Source organism: Phyllostomus discolor, chromosome 5 (genome assembly GCF_004126475.2).
Source record: "Phyllostomus discolor isolate MPI-MPIP mPhyDis1 chromosome 5, mPhyDis1.pri.v3, whole genome shotgun sequence".
Lineage (NCBI taxonomy): Eukaryota > Metazoa > Chordata > Mammalia > Chiroptera > Phyllostomidae > Phyllostomus > Phyllostomus discolor.
In genome coordinates, this window is record NC_040907.2 from 124,954,553 (window position 1) to 124,972,235 (window position 17,683).

The 17,683-nt window shown below is 52.9% G+C and overlaps 1 protein-coding gene across 4 annotated transcripts in view; it reads right to left on the reverse strand.

The window, feature by feature from the left end:
- CDH23 (cadherin related 23) overlaps window positions 1-17,683 on the reverse strand; it is a 410,614-nt gene that overhangs the window by 12,499 nt on the left and 380,432 nt on the right. For 3 of the 4 annotated variants that reach the window (XM_028511340.2, XM_036026831.1, XM_028511341.2), the window contains 12 exons: window positions 14,824-14,957; window positions 14,046-14,255; window positions 13,413-13,520; window positions 11,939-12,041; window positions 10,610-10,735; window positions 9,659-9,862; window positions 8,032-8,490; window positions 4,009-4,125; window positions 2,721-2,945; window positions 1,815-1,984; window positions 1,466-1,603; window positions 363-482 (listed from right to left, as the gene is read on the reverse strand). In XM_028511340.2, coding sequence (XP_028367141.1) covers window positions 363-482; window positions 1,466-1,603; window positions 1,815-1,984; window positions 2,721-2,945; window positions 4,009-4,125; window positions 8,032-8,490; window positions 9,659-9,862; window positions 10,610-10,735; window positions 11,939-12,041; window positions 13,413-13,520; window positions 14,046-14,255; window positions 14,824-14,957 — 2,114 coding nt within the window. Of the gene's footprint in view, window positions 1-362; window positions 483-1,465; window positions 1,604-1,814; window positions 1,985-2,720; window positions 2,946-4,008; window positions 4,126-5,127; window positions 5,545-8,031; window positions 8,491-9,658; window positions 9,863-10,609; window positions 10,736-11,938; window positions 12,042-13,412; window positions 13,521-14,045; window positions 14,256-14,823; window positions 14,958-17,683 lie in introns of those variants that run through there. The other variant, XM_036026833.1, reaches the window with a different exon arrangement.

Consider the following 17,683-nt stretch of genomic DNA (forward strand, 5'->3'; position numbering starts at 1 on the left):
CCCTCGTGACTGTGCTTTAAGACACATGGATGAAGATAATCGCTGTAACTATGTTTGGTTGCTGGGCTGTGCTTCCTTCAATGAGACACCATGGAGACACTTGGTCCCGTGGAGCCCGGGGTTTATTTGGGTTACACCCAGGGATGTTTAGCTGCTTTAGCAGCGTCTTGGCACAAGAGGTTTCTGCTAGAGGCCTGTCTCCCTAAGCCACAGCCGTGGTGACCCACCCAGCTGAGCTCTTGCCTTTTCCTTCCTGTCACCATGTCTCTAAGGGGACCAGGTGGCTCTGCAGTAGCCAGTCTCTAAAGGCTTTTCTTGCTGCTTCCACAACCCCAGTCCCGGGCCTAGCCTGCATCTCTCACCTGCACGGAATTCTCCCGACGGTTGCTGGCTATATCCCCAGGGTTGTCTTTGGCCACAGCAGTCAGGATATGGTGGTCCTTCCTCTCCCGGTCCAGAGAGGACAGCACATAGATGTCACCCTAGTAGGAGGAGGGTGCAATCAGGTCCTTCATCAACTCAACCAGTATTTGCTGAGCATCTACTGCGTGCCAGACACTACTCCAGGCTCTGGAGATACAGCAGTGCACAGGAGAGACAGCAGCCCCGGTCCCCATGGAGCGCTCATTCTAGTGGCTCTTCTTGCCTTCACTACCCCAATCTACCTGGAGACGGGACAGACAGCCCAGGCTGGAGCTTACTGCCCAGCCAGGTATATGGTTGTCTGCCATAAATATTCACTGTGCACAGTGCTGGGCTAGGGGCGTGTCTGACTGTCCACACCAGGCAGCAAGCACAGAACACTACCGAGAGGGTGGAATGCAGAGGGACCGGGCTGGGGGAGGGGGTGGGAGGGAAAATCTAATTCCAGCCCAGCAACTGGGGAAGGCCCCACCTGACCACCAGCCCTCAGGCCGCAGGGCGCTCTGGGTCCTGAAACAGCAGCTTTGAGTCTGTTCGCAGACATGTGAAACCATTGCCCGTCTTTTCTCTTGAGTTCCCATGCTCCCTCCCACAAGTCTGAGACTCTCGGGAGCCTGGGGGGTGTGCAGAGTGTAGGGCCGCATTTCCAGCAGGTGCTCCCAGACTGTGCTCCCACACTGTGCTCCCTGTCTGCAGAGCTGCCTGTGCCTTTCACGTGACAGTTTCAAAAAGCAGTTCCATGGACTTGAATCAAGCTTTCTAGTGCGCTGGGGACACATATCAGAAGTTTTGTCCCATAAAGGGTCACTTTCAAAAGACTTTGGCCACCTCCTTCCATGTCTGCTGGGACAGAAAGGCCTCAGTCCATGGGATGTCTGGGACTCTGGGAACAGGGCTTGCTGGCTTGGCTAAAAACCTCTGACGTTACGGAGCTCCAGGTGGCAGGACCCAGAAAAGGGGGGATAACTACAATACTTCTGGTGGCTTCTCAGCCCTTTCCACTCCCCATGCCCCAAAGCCATGCTCTCCATTTCCAGCTTACCGTGGTGGGGTTGATGGCAAACTTGCCCTCTCCATCTACGAGGCTGTACTCAATGAGGGCAAAGTTGCCTGAGTCGGCATCGGTAGCGCTGACTGTCAGGACGACTGTGCCGACGGGCGCATCCTCAGAGACAGCTTCCTGGGGCCCAGTGGGCAGGGGGAGAGAGTGGGCTGCCATCAGTCCTCCGGTCTAGGAACTCACTGATATAGACAGCCCAGGGCATCAAGCTGCTCATGGGGTGGTCATTCCCATGAGGCTCAGAGGCTGGCAGGGTGGCAGTGAAAGATGACCAAATACCCCAAGGAATGGGCACAGGTCCTAGACCCAGCTTGTTGGCCTGGCCACCCACCTGGTAGGAAGGCTGGTCAAATATGGGGTTGTTGTCATTGATGTCCACAATCTCCAGGTAGACAGGGATCTCAGCCGCCCGGGGTGGCGACCCGTTGTCTGAAGCCCTCACAGTAAAGTTGAGCCAGTGTACCTCCTCATAGTCCACCGTCCGGTTGGCAATGACCTTCCCTAAGACACAGAGGCACACCAGTACCATTTTGACATTCCTCACTTACAAAGTTCTCCACAACATGAAGAGAAGGATCTAGAGCTCTGAGGGGCAGGTGTGGTCCCTTGAAGAAGGAAGCTGGCCAGGAGCAGTGCCCAGTGGCAGGTCAGAGGGCTGAGAGCAACTGGCATCCAGCTGTTCTCTTTCCTGGAGGGGCGAGAAAGCTCTTTCCAAGTCAGGTAGATGAACATCAACATGCCTGAGATCTCCTCTGGGATACTCCCTCTTGGCCTTCTTACTTCCTAAGTGATACTCACCTAGTCAGCCCTCCATACCCTCGGGTTTCACTCTGCTGTTGGTTAGCCCTGGGGTGTGGAGCTGTGCATATGGACAGACGGCTGACAATGGGACTAGAGCGTCTGTGGATTCTGGTGCCCACGGGGGGTCCTAGAACCCATCCCCCTCAGATACCTAGGGGTGAGTGCAGTGTACGCTTGCCTGGCAGAGTATTCCAGGTCTCCAGCAGACCTTAAAGCGGCCTTCTGTCTCAACCTGGGACAAGGTACTCTGTCCTTTCCTCTACTTTGGACATCTGGGAGTGACTGGAATGTTGGCCATATTGGCTCTGGCCCAGCCTACTGAAGGGCCACGGTGGGGCTCAACTGGAGGGTGAGAAGTGGGGGCCAAGACCCCTCTGGGAAGTTACACAGGTGCACACATGTCTGCCAACCCTCCTCGGGCAGGTGTCCCACCTACCCGCTGAGGAGTCTTCTAGCTGAACATAGCCTGGGGGCACCAGGTCCAGCAGGGTGTAGGTGATCAGCCCATTGAGGCCCTTGTCAGGGTCCACGGCTGCTACAGCGATGAGTGTGGTGCCGGGGGTGGCCCCTTCCAGGACCTTCTCTGTGTAGTAGGTGATCCCAAAGGGCTTGAACTGGGGCGTGTTGTCATTGACATCCAGGATGTTGACTGTCAGCTTGGCTGGGGTGAAGGCAGAGGGTGAGGGTGATGTGAGAGCCACCAATGTGGCTGGGCCAGGCCTTCCTAGGTCTCAGCTATGCCTAGAGAGGGGGGCTGCATCTCACAGCCCTCTTGGGATCCCCGAAGCTTGACCTGACCCTTGAGTGGTGGCACATGACCCTTTCCTTTGGTCTGGCCTCTCATTCTTCCATAGGGCAAGGAGCTTGGGTTCTACCAGCAAGCTGAGTAACCTTGGTGGAGCCCCTGACCCTACTGTGCCTCAGTTTCCTAACCTGTCCAAGGAGACCCTTTCCATGATTCAGCCTTCTGTCTCCTGTCTGAGTGATGTCTGGGCCCTCTGCCCTCTGAGTATAGGCCATGTAAGAAGTGACCAAGTTTGCCCTTCCTTCCATCAGGGGAAAGGACTTGGTCCCCTGGGCTACAGAAATAAGCAGATGATATCGGCCAGGCCTATTTCCCCCACCCCGTAGCTGTCCTTATCTCCCAGCAGAGGCCACTTGAGGCTACCCGTCCCTCCCCCCCCCCCCCCCCCCCACTCTTCACTTTTCCCACAGAAAAGCCCATGCCTCTGGCAGCTCCTCCCAGCTCACGCCTCAGCCTGCAGGCAAGACGGCCCGGGCTGGCGTGCAGAAGGCAGGGTCCTCGCCCCTCTCTTTCCTGTCGCAGTGCCTGTGCACCCCAGTGTGGTGTCTGTGGCATCAAATAATCTTTCCTTGTGCTTCTCTTCCTCTGGGCTGACCCTGCGGCTTCCTATCAGATCTGAGGTTCCTGTCTCACATGATAGTCACACCCTTGCTACCAACTTTGACAACGGATTACACCCTAAGTCTCTATAACCCTCCTTTTCTCAGTTCTCACCCAGTCTCCACCAAGCCTCCCTCCCAGTCTAAGCCTTGGGGTTCATGAACACACACAATTCTGGGTTCTGCATCCCCCACTGCTGAACTCTGCTTAGTAACTGGGACACACAGCCACCCTGGGCCAAGCCTGTGCCATTCCCAGCCTGCAACCCCACCTGATCAGTTCTGAGTAACCAGTGGAAGATGACTGTGGGGAGACTCACCATTTGGCATGCTGACAGCACGCTCTGGTAGGTCACTGGCATTGTCAATCACCGACAGAGTGACCTCATAGGTGGCAACCAGCTCCCGGTTCAGGGGGGACTTCACCATTACAGACCCTGAAGACCAGATCAGGTCAGGTTCACCCTGAGGGAACCCCCTAAAGTCTGGCCCTCCTAGGGGTACTCCTGGCCAATCTGCCCAATTCCCATCAGGGACAATGGTCCTCAATGGATCTGGGTCTTGCTGGTTTCAGCTTTGGCTGAAACCAGCAAGCGGGGAGAGACCACAGCCTCCTGTGGGTTGGGGCACATCACTCATTACTTACTAGACAGTGACCTTGGGCAAATTACTTAACCTCTCCACACCTCTGTTTCCTCATCCATAAAATTAGGATAATTACAGTACCTACCACACAGGGCTATTTGGAGCATCATAACAATTAAATGAGCATAAAGGGCTTAGAACAGTGCTTGGCACATGGAGAATGCCATACAATTGCTTATTTTAAAAAGTGCTTGTATTCCACACACTGTGAATATATGGAACACTACACTTTAAAACAGTTAAGATAGTAAATTTTGTTATACGTATTTGATCACTATTTAAAGAATACTTGTATTCTATGGAGATCAAGTGTAAAGGAAGTTCAAGGCCAATAAAACCATTGAGTGGGTTCTCTGGAGGGGACAGCGATGGAACAGGCTGGACAGTCGGGACTACTTCCTGGTTTCCATTAAGTAGAGGATGACATGGAGTGATGGTGGGGAAGGAGCACCGACAGCCGTGTTGGAACCAGCAAGGGGCTTCTTGTTGTCTCCCACCTGCTGCCTCAGAGTCCCTGCTCCCAGTCAGAGGATCCCTCCAGAGACTTAGGCTTGAACTGGACAGATCTCGTTTGGCTGATCTCAGGGTTGTTCTATTCGGACCTCTGCTTTCTGCCTGTTGAAGGATCTGGTAGCTCCTCTTCTCATCTGCCTCATCCTAGGGTGATTCCTTCTCTCTCCCTTTCCAGTCCCCTCTCAGGCATTGGGGTCTCTGGGATTCCCTTTCCCCCATGGCAGATCCCCCTTCCTGGCTTCTGGCCTCCTCAGGTCCCCAGCCATGGGGAGGTCACTTACCCTGGGCCGCTGCCTCCTCCTCCTCCTCCTCTTCCTACTCTCGCTCCCTGTCCCCGAGGCTGGGGAGCGAGGATGGGGAGAGGGTGGCTGCATTCAGTCTGCAAAGGCTGGGCCACGGCCTTGGCCTGGCCCCACAGGATGGGGAGGGTGGTGGGGGTGCGGTGGGTATGGAGGAAGGCAATGGGGTGAAGCAGAGAAGAGATGAGGTGGGAAGTGACAGAGAAACAGCTCAAACCTGTGGGCCTGCCAGCCGTGAGGAAGAGAGAAGAGGGTTAACATCAGTTAGTTCAGGGTGCAGAGGGGATGGAGCAGAGCAGGGCATGGGGACGATGGGGCTCAGTGCCGACCAGGGCAGGAAGTTTGGGAGGGAGGTTGTGAGGGGAAGAGGCAGAGGGGGAGGAAGCCAGGGGAGAAAAAGGGAGCCCATCTGGTAGGAGAGGGAGGAGGAAGGAGGGTGAGCAAGAAACATGGGGAGAGCAGAAGGAACAGGGGGTAGAGAAGACACTGGAAAGAAAAATAGAGAGAAAAGAGTCAGTCAGAGGAAAGGAGAACAGAATAGAGAAAAGTGGTAGTGCATCAGTATTGCACAGCGTCAGTTTGGGCCAGGTGGGGAGCAGCTCTCCATGGTCCTGACTAACCGCTGCAGCGGGAATTTTGCTAACCTGGGACCTGGCTTAACCTTTCTGACTTCTAGTGCTCATAGTGTTTCTGGCTTCTTCTTCCCTTAGGCCTCAGATGCAGACTGAGTTAATCACATTCTTTGGTTCATTGCACAATATGTTATTGGGACTACTCTTGTTTTATGTATGTATCTATTCCCTTTTATTCCAGTACTGCTTACCTCTTCCCTTCTCTAGGGCAATCAATGTAATGCATTAAAAATCATGTATTGTTTTGTGTCTATGTCTTTATGCAAATGGGATTCTGGTACACAAGGTCTGTCCAGAAAAATCCCAGGCATTGTTTCTTTTTAAATATTTTATTTATTTATTTTTAGAGAGAAGGGAAGGGAGGGAGGGAGGGAGAGAAACATCAATGTGTGGTTGCCTCACATGCGTCCCTTATTGGGGACCTGGCCCACAGCCCAGGTATGTGCCCTGACTCAGAATCAAACTGGGGACCCTTTGGTTCACAGGCTGGCACTCGATCCACTGAGCCACACCAGCCAGGGCCAGCCATTGTTAATATAATGAGAATGGTTTGTGTGACATCTGTGTAACCTGGCAGCCAAGGAGGGTGGACTGGAATGTGCATGTGTGAACAATGATGACCTCATTGTACTAGTCAATGGAGGTGGTAGACACCATTGAGTGAGCACGTGTATTGATTGGTGTGTGTACATTTTGGATGAGTATTCAAAATGACTGAGCAAGTACAGTAACAAATCTGCATCAAATTTTGCATTAAACTTGAATGGTCCTCTGTGGAAACTATTTGGATGATCCAGAAGGCCACAGCTATGGGCAAATGGTGATTGGCAGCTTCGTCATGAAAATGTACCCACTTATGCATCACATCTTATGCAGTTTTTTTGAGAAATGTCAAATCACCCAGGCGACTCAGCCCCACTACAGCCCAGATTTGGTGACCTGTGACTTCTGGCTCTTCCCCAAACTAAAATCACCTTTGAAAGGGAACAGATTTCAGGCCACTGATGAGATTCAGGAAAATATGACAGGGCAGCTGATGGTGATTGGGAGAACTGTGTGGGGTCCTAAGGTGCCTACTTTGAAGGGGATGGAGCTGGTATTGTCCTATTAACAATGTTTTTTTTGTATCTTGTGTCTTCTTCAATAAATGTCTCTATTTTTCATATCACATGGCTGGATACCTTCTGGACAGACCTCATATATATCCCACCCTATTTCTTACTCTTTTCAGTAAGTATTTATTTTTAAGGTCCACCCACGTTGCTCTGTGTGAGTCTAATCTGTTGCTTCTAACTGATGCCTGGTACCCATGCCTAGCACCCCAGTGTTGTAGTCTCCATTTCTGAAGGGTGGTGCCCTGCTGGCCTCCAACTCCCACCACCAACACTGCAGAGAATACCCTCAGATCACTGACCTGAGGATTTCCTGGGAAATTCTACCCAGGAGCAGAGTTGCTGGGTCATAAGGCATGAGTGCGCTTTGTGTGTTTCAGTTGCTGCCTAGTTGGCGGACTTGGTCTGAATGCCCACAGTAGCGTGTGAGGGTTCTGAGGTCCCCACACTATCATCAGTACCCAGTACTGTCCATCATCCTCATGTCTGCTAATCACATTTGGAAAACTGATTTCTCATTGCTATTCTACTAAGAATTTCTCTAAGTAACAACAGTTTTTTAGCACTTTGTAAAATAATAGCCATGTTAGTTTTTCTGTCACTGCTCTGGGATTTCTAGGAAGTATATGTGGGTGGTCCCATGTTCTTTCCTTAACTTCCCAGAGGAATGAAAAACTGAACTTTTGGGAAAATGATCAAAACTACAATAAACTGCATAAATCATAAAAGATAGGCCACATTTCTCTTCATTTTGTGATTGTGTAAGGAAATCATTAAAGATACATGTATATATCTTATAGACGATTTACATGGCAAATATACATATTAAAGAAATGCATATGAAAACAAGGTACCATTTTCCTTGAAAATTATAAACATAAAAACTTTTTAATATTTAATGCTAGCAAGAATGTGGTAAGAGAGGCGCTCTCCTACTGAGAGGCTGAGAGGCTGAGAATCAGAAAGATAGGAGCTGGTGAAGGGAGGAGGGAGAAGAGAAAGCGAGGGGAGGAGCACGGGTGAGGTGGAAGGGAGGAGCAGGGGGAGAGAGCACAGAGGGGGAAGATCAGGAAGAAAGCAGAGCACACAGAGCCTGGGGCGGGAGCTGGGAGTGGGGCCCAGTGGGGAGCAGGCCCCTGTACCTGTGTTGATATTCACAGCAAAGGCGTCCTCCTGGTCGGGCACTAGGCGGTCAGTGTCGTCCTTGGCCACAATGCCGATGATGTGGTACTCCAGCTTTGGGTTAAGGTCACGGTCGATGGCTGTGACATTGGCAATGACAGTGCCTGGCTCTGCTGACTCCAGCACGCTCACCGTCTGGATGGGGTTGAGGAACTCGGGGCGGCAGTCATTAATGTCGTCGATAAGTATAGTGATGATGGCCGTGCCCGAGAGAGGCACAGTGCCCCGGTCAGTGGCCACCACTGTCAGCCTGTAGGATTCCTGCTCCTCCCTGTCAATGGTGACATTGCCAACGCGGATGACCCCCGTGACTGGGTGGATGAGGAAGCGGTCCTGAGCCCCAGCTTCTATTCTGTAGATGAGCTCCCCATTGAGGCCACTGTCCTCATCGGTGGCTGTGACCTGAAGCACTGAGAATCCTAGGGGGGAGGGGGAAGAGGGGGTAGTTGAGCACAGGGGCCGCTTCTGGAAACCTCACAGTAACACGCGCTGCCTGGCAGTTCACGAGGCCCCTTCTCACCGCGGCCTTGCCGGCACGTGTCTTTTACACACTCATTACGTTTGCAGCACTGTAGGAAAACAGCGTCTTATTTTACTTTACGTTCTTTGATTATTTGTGAGTTGAACCCTTTTTAATGGTTTAATAATTAGTTGTATCTTCTCTTTTGCAAATTGTATGCTTTTTCCTGCCCATTTTTGTCAATTTATACCAATTATGAAATTATGATAACTTGTGACAAATATATTTTTTTAGTTTGTTGTTTGCCTTTCAGTATTGGTTATTATTTGATATAAAGAAGTTTAAATGTATATGCCCCCAAATTTAATATTTTTCCTTTTTTTAAGGTCTCCTGTTTCTTGTATGCTTAGAACCTTCTCACTCTAAAGTCAGGTAAATATTCACCTGAAGCTTCTTTATCTTGTTTTTTAAATGTTTTCTACTTTTTAATCTTTTTTTAGAATGCCTTTGGCTTTCATTTTGGTGTCTTACATTGGATAAGAATCTAGACTAAATATTAATGGATGTTTTGCATACCTAATAATTAGTTTTCATTATGGGTTTCATTATTTCCTTTGTCACATCAATATCACATTCTTTAATCTCCTGGTATCTGCTTCTGGCGTACTTTGTCTCAGACTTGTGTGCTCGTATTACATGGTTTTAAATACCGTAGTTCTGTAATATGTTTTAATATCTGGTAAGGCAGATCTGGCTTTATTATATATATTTTTAAAAATGTTCTCATTCTCTCAGATGACTTTCAGATTCAAATTTACTCCCAAAATCATATTTGATTTTGATGGGAATCACATCAATCCTATTTTGACTTTAAAACAGTGTTTTCATCCAGGAATGTATCTTAATAATTTCGTTTTGCAGACAAGAGACTGTGGATCAGAGAAGGGAAGTGGGGGGGACCTGGGTCTCCTGACTCCCTGTCCAGCGCTCTCTCCACCCATTCTGCTGCCTGCTTTCTCCCGCTGAAGGTGAATTCTGCTCCAACCAGTGAGGCTCCATTCAAACCCCCCAGACCACCAACCAGCCCCTGCCTGGGGACTGGGGCCTGTGCCCTGTACCCTGCTTACCTGGTGGGCAGTTCTCCAGCAGGTGGATAGTGAGGGCAGCGGGGCTAAAGATGGGCCAGTTGTCATTGTCATCCAGGATGGTGACGATCAGGTCAGCTGTGCCGTTGAGCAGCCCGATGTCCTCAGCCAGCAGCAGCAGCTCCAGGACAGGAGGTGAGAAGGCCTCCCGGTCAATGACAACACCTGACTTCACTGTCACCACGCCTGACACCCAGTGCCATCAGCCGGGGAGATGCAAAAGAAAAGGGGTGCAGTGGGGAAAGAGGGCAAGAGCCAACCAGGAAGGCACATAGAAAGACCCGGGCACAAGGTGTGAAAGAGATGAACGGGCAGAGAAAGCAACAAATGACTTTCTTCCCCAAAGGCTCGACAGCCGATACTTAGGGAGGTCCCCAGGTGCCAGTCCTCTGAGATTGTCCCGTCCCCAGGTGCCCTCCGCAGTTCTATAGAGCCTTGCCTGGGATGAGTGGCCTAAGGTGGAGGACTGACCCGCTGCACTGAGAGAGGTGCTAGTATATCTCTCCTTGGTGCTACCTGTCACCGAATTGACCTGCTGTCTAGGACCCGACCAATGTGACATGGCCTCTGGGGAGCTTTGGGTCTGGTTTGAGGGCAGAGCTTTGGCTGCTCTTGGCTGATGAGGGACCTGAGCCTCTGGCCTAGGGATGGGGAGAAGGAGGGAGTGTGTTGGGGGCTCTCTGTGTAGGCTGAGAGTTTGTGCACTAGCAGGTCCCTTCTGTGGTCCCCCAAGCCTCCTCCTTGGTCTCCTCACCTGGCCCATAGGTGGCCTAATACAGCTGCAAAACTGGGGCTCTGAGGCCTGGGGTCTCCATGAAGAGCCAGGTCCAGAACTGAGAAGGGAGGCCCTAGGTCCAGCAGCAGCCCCCCTCCCACCCTGGCTGGAAGACACAGAGCCTGACTGGGAGTGCTGGGGGCGCGGAGGGGCCTCACCTGTACTGTTGTCGATGTCAAAGAGGCCACTCTGGGCACCCAGTAGCTGGTAGGTGACCACGGCATAGACGTCCAGGTCCGCATCGAGAGCCAGGATGGGCCCATTGAGCACCGTGAGGGGAGTCCCTGGGCCAGGGGAGAGGGGTCACTGCAAGGCCAACTCGGCCCCCCGCCCCCTCCCCCGCCCCTTTCCGGTGAGCCATGGCTGACAATGAATGAGAGGGAGGGAGGTGAGGTGGACGGGGTGAGGAGGCCCTGGCCGGGCTGCGGCAGCCTTGGCAGACTGACGCAGATGCCTGGGGAGCGGCCTCAAAGCCCTGCTGGGGAGAAAACACAACAGTGGTGAGGAAGCCCCTCCGGCCCGCCAGGAGAATGCCTGCCTTCCCAGCAGCCTTTGAGGCTGGCCACTCCAGGGGAGGGTCTCAGGGCTCTCTGACATCCCTTCCCTGTGTGTGGGCCCTGTCAAGGTATGCACACCCTTCCACATGGGTATACACCATGCTTTATACAGGTGTCCGACCATACATGACCAGAAATCCACTTGTGTGCACAGGACTCTGTGTTCACGTGACCACGAGTACGCACACAGGAGCACTCGCAGGCCTGGGTGCCCCCTGGTTGTGCGCCTGCCTGCCTCTGCCGGTGGACACATTTGTACACACAGCGCACTGTGTAGGCACCCACATGCCTGTGTGTGTCTGTGCACGTGTGCGAGCCCACACATATGCCTTGCCATGAACATGAACTGGCACCTGTGTGAGCATACACACTGGGTAGGGGGACACCCAGCCAGAGACAAGTAGTTTCCCAGTTCATCTCTTTCCTACTTAGAATCTGAGCTTATGGGCCTGGGGAGTCTGGAGGTGGAGTGAGGGGACCTCTTTGGGGGGCAGTGAAAAGGAGGAAGGTGAGACTGGCCAATGCCCGTGCTCAGAGCAAGAGCTGTGCTGGTTTGTGGCAGGCCCTGGACCCCGCCTGGGGTGGAGGGAACAGGGCGGGTGGGCTTGCCCCTATCCTGGGTAGTCCTCACACTTAACTCCCCCTCAGGAGGGGGGCAGGGGCCGAGTTCAGACCACTTTGAGGACAAGTAACCGCTTCTAACCAGACCTGTGGCCTCTTTGGAGGCCTGGCACCCTGGGCCCACCAGCCCCTCAGAGCTGCTCCCCTCCCTCGAGTCCACACTCTCCTGCACCCGCCGGCTCTGTTGTTCAGCTATGTGGTGAGGCTGCCTCCCTAGCCAGACCTCAGGCGCAAGGTGGGTCCACAGGCATTTGGGACCCAGGTGGTGTCTGGCAGCAGCAGGAATTCCCAGGAGGGCCCAGCACCTACCAGCAGGAGAGTTCTCCATCACCTCTGCCAGGTAGGTGCTCTCAGTAAAAAGGGGGTGGTTGTCATTCTCGTCCGCAAGGAAGATCAGCAGCAAGTCAAAATCCTGTGGGAGGCATGATAGGAGTAGGCTGTGGACCATGTTCTAGTCAGGTGCTCCAGTGGGAGAAAGGCTGAGAGATGGGTGATTAAAAAGCCCACACAAGTGGTCCAGAGACCTGGGTTCAAGTCCCTGTTGAGCTAGCAGCTCACTGGGTGGCCTTAAGCAAATAATTTCCCCTTTCTGGGTCTCAGATTTCCAACCGGGCAAATGGGGATCTTAACTCCTCCGCAGAGGTGTCGTGAGGTTCACAGGAGGATGGATGTGACGGTATTTAATCACGGCCCCTCTCAGGGTAGGAAGGGGCTGCGGGCCGGAAGATGAGTGCTGGGTTTCAGAGGGTCCAGGCCTGCCTGGTGGCCCGTCAGAGTCCCCCGAACTCTCACCCAGGGCTTCACTTCACACGTTTCAGAAGCCAGTGATCGTTCTGACCTCTCAGAACCTCCACTGTGGGGGCAAGGAAACCAAGGCCAAGAGGTGACTATTCAAAACTGCACGACAAGTTAGCAGCACAGTGGGGACTGGCCCCCAGCCTCCTGGTTCCCACACTCCATGCTGCTGCGTCCCAGGGTGGCCCAGGCCCTCCTGAAGCACAGGCAGAGGACGGGGGCGGCGGGGGGGGTCCGGGGGTGAGAGCAGGAAAGAAAGGAAGGGGAGAGGAAGTGAGAGAAGGAAGGAGAGGAGAGAGGCTAGTAAAAGTCCAGTTGGCCTATACATATGGGGAAACTGAGGCCCAGAAAGGGTAGTGTCTTGGTGGATCCATGCAACTAGTCAGAAGAGGAGCTGAAATAAGCCGGACCCAAAACTCTCGGTCAGGGTCCTGCCCCAGACCTCATGGGCCGGGAGGGGAGGGCTGAACCCTGTCCCCCAAAGGGACCATTTGCTTGCAACCCTCACCTCTTCTTAGTAAAGAGAAACAACTTCTCAGGCTTTTGATGGGAAAGCCACCCTTTCTGGGAAAATGCAACCCCTTCAGAGCCCTCGAGCTGTGTTGTGAGTGCACGCAGGCCGTATGCACCCACACCTGTGGTGTGCGCCCCAGTGTTGGTGGTTTGAAGGGAGGAGGTGATAGCTGAGCTCACTGAGTGTTTGCCGTGTGCCAGGAACTGTGCTGAGGACTTGACAGATACTGGCTCCTCAAGTCCTCGCCTCAGCTTTGGAGCACGTGTGGTCTTCCATTTGCAGAAGAACAAGAGAACGGAGGCCAAGGGACACCCACTGGCCAAAGTCTCACACCACCAACAGGCAGAAACGGGATTTGGATCCAGCACTTGCTCACTCCAGGGCCTTTGAATTTAACCCCCTGGCCTGGCTGCCCACGTGCCTCCAGCACCCGGCCCTGCCTCTCCCACCTCCGCCCCGTGCCACCAGCCTTACCCTTCTGGCTATGCGTGGGTTCTCTGGGTTGTCCTTCACGGAAATGGTCAGCTTGTACTCTGGGATCCGCTCTCGGTCCAGGGGCCGGTTCACGGTGACGACCCCTGACTGGTATGTGGAGGGCTGGTGAGCTGAGCAGCGAGACACCGCCCCCTACTTTGGGTGCTGGCCCACCGAGACCCAGCTGCTCTACCTGCAGCTTCAGGAGTGGCTGTGAATCGATACAGTCTACGTGGCCAAAATGGGCCGGCAAGGCCTTGCCTGGGCAAGAGTGACCCACCAACGCCCAGGTGTTGATGTCTCAAGGGGATGGGTCCTCTGAGGACCCCGTGGTGCCAGCAGTCAGGGACACTCCAAGAGGACAGGTGAAGACATCTTGGGATGAGTGGTGCTGAGGCTCTAGCCTCATGTCTTCACATGACAAGCCTTGGAGGGGACAGGGACCCCAGAGAGAGCTCAGCTGGGAATCTAAGATTCCATGCTTCCGCCAGAGACTCTGCGTCCTGGTGGAGAAAGGAGACTTGAGGAGGAAATGGAAGCAGGAGACCCGACAGTGGCATAGGAAAGCCTCTAGGGCAGGATCCTGTCTTTTAGAACCCCCCTGCGGAGCCCCCAGGGGTGTCCCGGCCCTACCGTGGCATTGATGGCGAAGGCCCGCTCCCGGTTGCCTGCGGTGATGTTAAAGGTGAGGAGCGCGTTGCACCCACTGTCGGCGTCGCTGGCCAGGATGTGGGCGACAAAGCTGGAGACGGGGCTGTTCTCGCTGATGGTGACGTTCATGGGCAGGTTCAGCAGCACAGGGTCATTGTCGTTGATGTCCAGCACCCGAATCCCCACCAGCATCTGGGGTGTGTCAGGGGAGGAGGAGGAGGGAGAAGAGGTGAAGGAGGAGGTAAGGAGAGGGGGGTGTGGGGAGGCAGAGAGAGGAGGAAGGACACGGGGTGGTGGGCATGGTGCAGGGGGTGGGGGTGACGATCAAGGTAGGGCAGGAGAGCGAGGGGCGGTGGTTGAAGCAGGAAGGTGCAGTCGATCATGGAGAGGGGAAAGGGAGAGGGAAACGGTAGTGAAAAGGGCAAGAAGAGGAACATGAGGATATGAGGGGACGGAAAAGCTGAAGAGGCAGTGCAGAGGTGAGCTGAAATGGCAGCGGCAGGGGCCGGGCCCACTCGCAAGACAGCCTCCCCAGAGAGCCGCCACGGGGGGTAGTTCTGCATGGCTGTGGCTGCCGGCTCCAGGTCTAGCCTCCGTGGGTGGGCCCCAAGACGCACACATAAGTCCATGGGGGCCCTGAGGGCCTGGACTGGCTCCAGAACAGCTTGTGGCCTCTGTGGGCTTAGGTGTTTACCGGAGTCTCTATGGAGAGCTTAGGGGCAGTGAGGTGAAGCCAGCAGAGTGGGGCCCCCAGACTCACCGTGGAACTGAGTGGGGGTATCCCCCTGTCACGAGCACAGATGGTCAGGTTATAGAAAGCGATGGTTTCCCGGTCCAGCTCCACATCCTTCCGGACCCGCAGCACACCTTCCACAGGAGAGATCAGAAACTCCCCTGGGTGCCACCCAGGGGAGGCCGGAGTTAGCTGGGAACAGCCAACAATGGCGGAGAGCCCCGGCCTCTCCCCAATTCCTTTAGCAAGCCTTACTTGCCAGGGCTGGGGGACGCCTGTTGTGTGGGTCCTCCGATGCCCCCAGTTTCAGACCCTCATGGGACCTGCCAATGTCTGAGAAGTGCAGGAGGGAGGGGAACAGGTAACTGCTGGGTGAAGCTGGGCCTGGGCCTGCTCGTGCCTGATGTGCCTGAGCTGCCAGGCCAGTTTCCTTCCCTGGTTCGGGGCGGGCCAGGGACTGCCCCGGGTAAGAGGGCCACATTGAAAAAGTGGAATTCAGTAAAGTTGCAGGATACAAAACCAATATAAAAATCTGTTGCGTTTCTATACACTAATGAGCTACCAAAAACAGAAATTAAGAAAACAACCACATTTACAGTTGCATAAGAAAGAACAAAATACATATAAATAAGTTTAACCAAGGAGGTGAAAGACCTCTACCTGGAGAACTATAAGACATTAATGAAAAGAACTGAACACACAGGCCCCGGCTGAGTAGCTCAGTTGGTTAGAGCATGGAACCAATATACCAAGGTTGTGGGTTTGATCCCCGGTCTGGGCACATACAAAAATCAACCAATGAATAATAAATAAGTGGAACAACAAATTGATGTTTTCTTCTCCCTTTCTCCAAAAATCAATCAATAAAAAATTATTTAAAAAAAGAAATTGAAGACAAAAATGAATGAAAGATATTCCATGATCATGGATGAAGAGAATTAATATTGTCGAAATGTCCCTACTACCCAAAGCAATCTACAGATTCAAAGCAATCCCCATTAAAATTCCAATGGCATTTTTCACAGAAATAGAATAGAAAATCATATAATTTGTATGGAAAAACAAAAGACCCCAAATAGCCAAAACAATCTTGAGAAAGAGGAACAAAGCTGGAGGTATCATGGGTCCTGATTTCAAACTATATTACAAAGCTATAGTAATTAAAACAGTATGGTTTTGGCATAAAAAACAGACATGGATCAATGCAATAGAACAGAGAGCCCAGAAATAAACATACACATATGTGATCAACTAATTTATGACAAAGGAAGAAGAATACACAAGGAAGAAAGAACAGTAGTGGTGCCGGAAACACAGGACAGCCACCTGCACTAGAACCTTGCACCATATGCAAAAATTAACTCAAACTGTATTAAAGGCTTGAATGTAAGACCTGAAACCATAAAACTTCTAGAAGAAAACATAGGCAGTGAGCTCCTTGACATCGGTCTTGGCAATGAATTTTTGGATTTGATACCAAAAAGTAACAAAAGCAAAAATAACCAAGTGGGACTGCATCAAACTAAAAAGCTTCTGCACAGCAAAGGGAGCCAATCATCAGAATGAAAAACCTATCTACTGAATGCGAGAAAATATTTGCAAATCATGTATCTGATAAAAGCGTTAACATCCAAAATATATAAAGAACTTATACAACCCAATAGCAAAAATAAAACAAAATAAAAATAAAAAAGAAATGGAAAATGAAACAGGAGTCCAGAGAAGGATAATGACTTGTCTGAGCTCCCCTAGCAAGTTAACGACAGACCAGGATTCCAGCTCAGGACCCTGGGTCTTGGCTACTGTGTCCCATGGGACTATGATCTTTCCAGAAAACACCACTCAGAGCTGAGCAGGGAGTGAGTTGTGAGAGGGTGGGGTGAGAGCAGGGAGGGTACAGGGGACAGCAGCAGTGGGGCAAGAAGCCAGGGAAGCAAGTGGGAGCCCAGTGGGATGGAAAGAAGTGGAGGGAACTCGAATCAGGGAGGTGAGGAGGAGGAGGTGCCGGTATGTATACCCTCCAGGAACGGGGAACGGGGAGAAAAGTACTTCCTTCACGTCCCTTTTGACACTTCGGTGGAGCACTGACAGCTCAGGGAGATACAGCCACATGAAGACACAGTGGGGACAGAGGCCCAAGCTCTCCAACAGCTTTCTCTGCCTGCCCCTTCGCATCCCACCTCCCTATTCCCTGCCCCACCCCCCATTGCTCTCGTGTGAAAAACAGCTCCTTCGAAGCTCACCTGCAGTGGGGATTTCCCACCCTGCCCCCTCTTCTGCTCCTGGTACCCCACAGACTGCTTAAAGCAGGATTCCCTGAACCGAGACTGGAAGGTCTCCAAAGAACCGAGGATTCCCTTTCTAGGGGTTTCCCAGTCCCATCTCAGCCGCTGGCCACGAGCGAGCGGATGGCCTCCTGCTCTCTCTCCAAAGCCAGCCACCCCCGAAAGAAGGAAAGGGAGAGGTCCTGAAGGCTGGGCGAGCAGGCCTGAGGCTCTGAGGGTTGGGCCCGGGCCAGATGCCTAAGAAATTAGCTCACTGGGAAAGTGAACAGGCTAAAGGCCCCCACAAGCACAGTATTCTCCTTAGCAGCTTGCCCTGGGGCCTGAACTCCCTATCACCTCACTCCTTCCGGAGAGAGGGGGTTAAAAGCGGAGGCTTTCCATCTGGTCCTACAGGTCTGCACCCTGATTTCACTCCTTTGTGAAATCACTTGGCCCGAGTCCTGCCTCGATGCTGTTATCTGAAGAACGGGCTGCCGAAGAGGTGCCGCTACGGGGCTGTGCTGGTGCTGGGGAGGGCCTGCTGCGCCGGTGGAGCTGGACCCACAGCTGCTCTTGGCACCCCTCAGGGGCTGGGGGCCTCCAGGGAGGACGGGGGTGTAAGA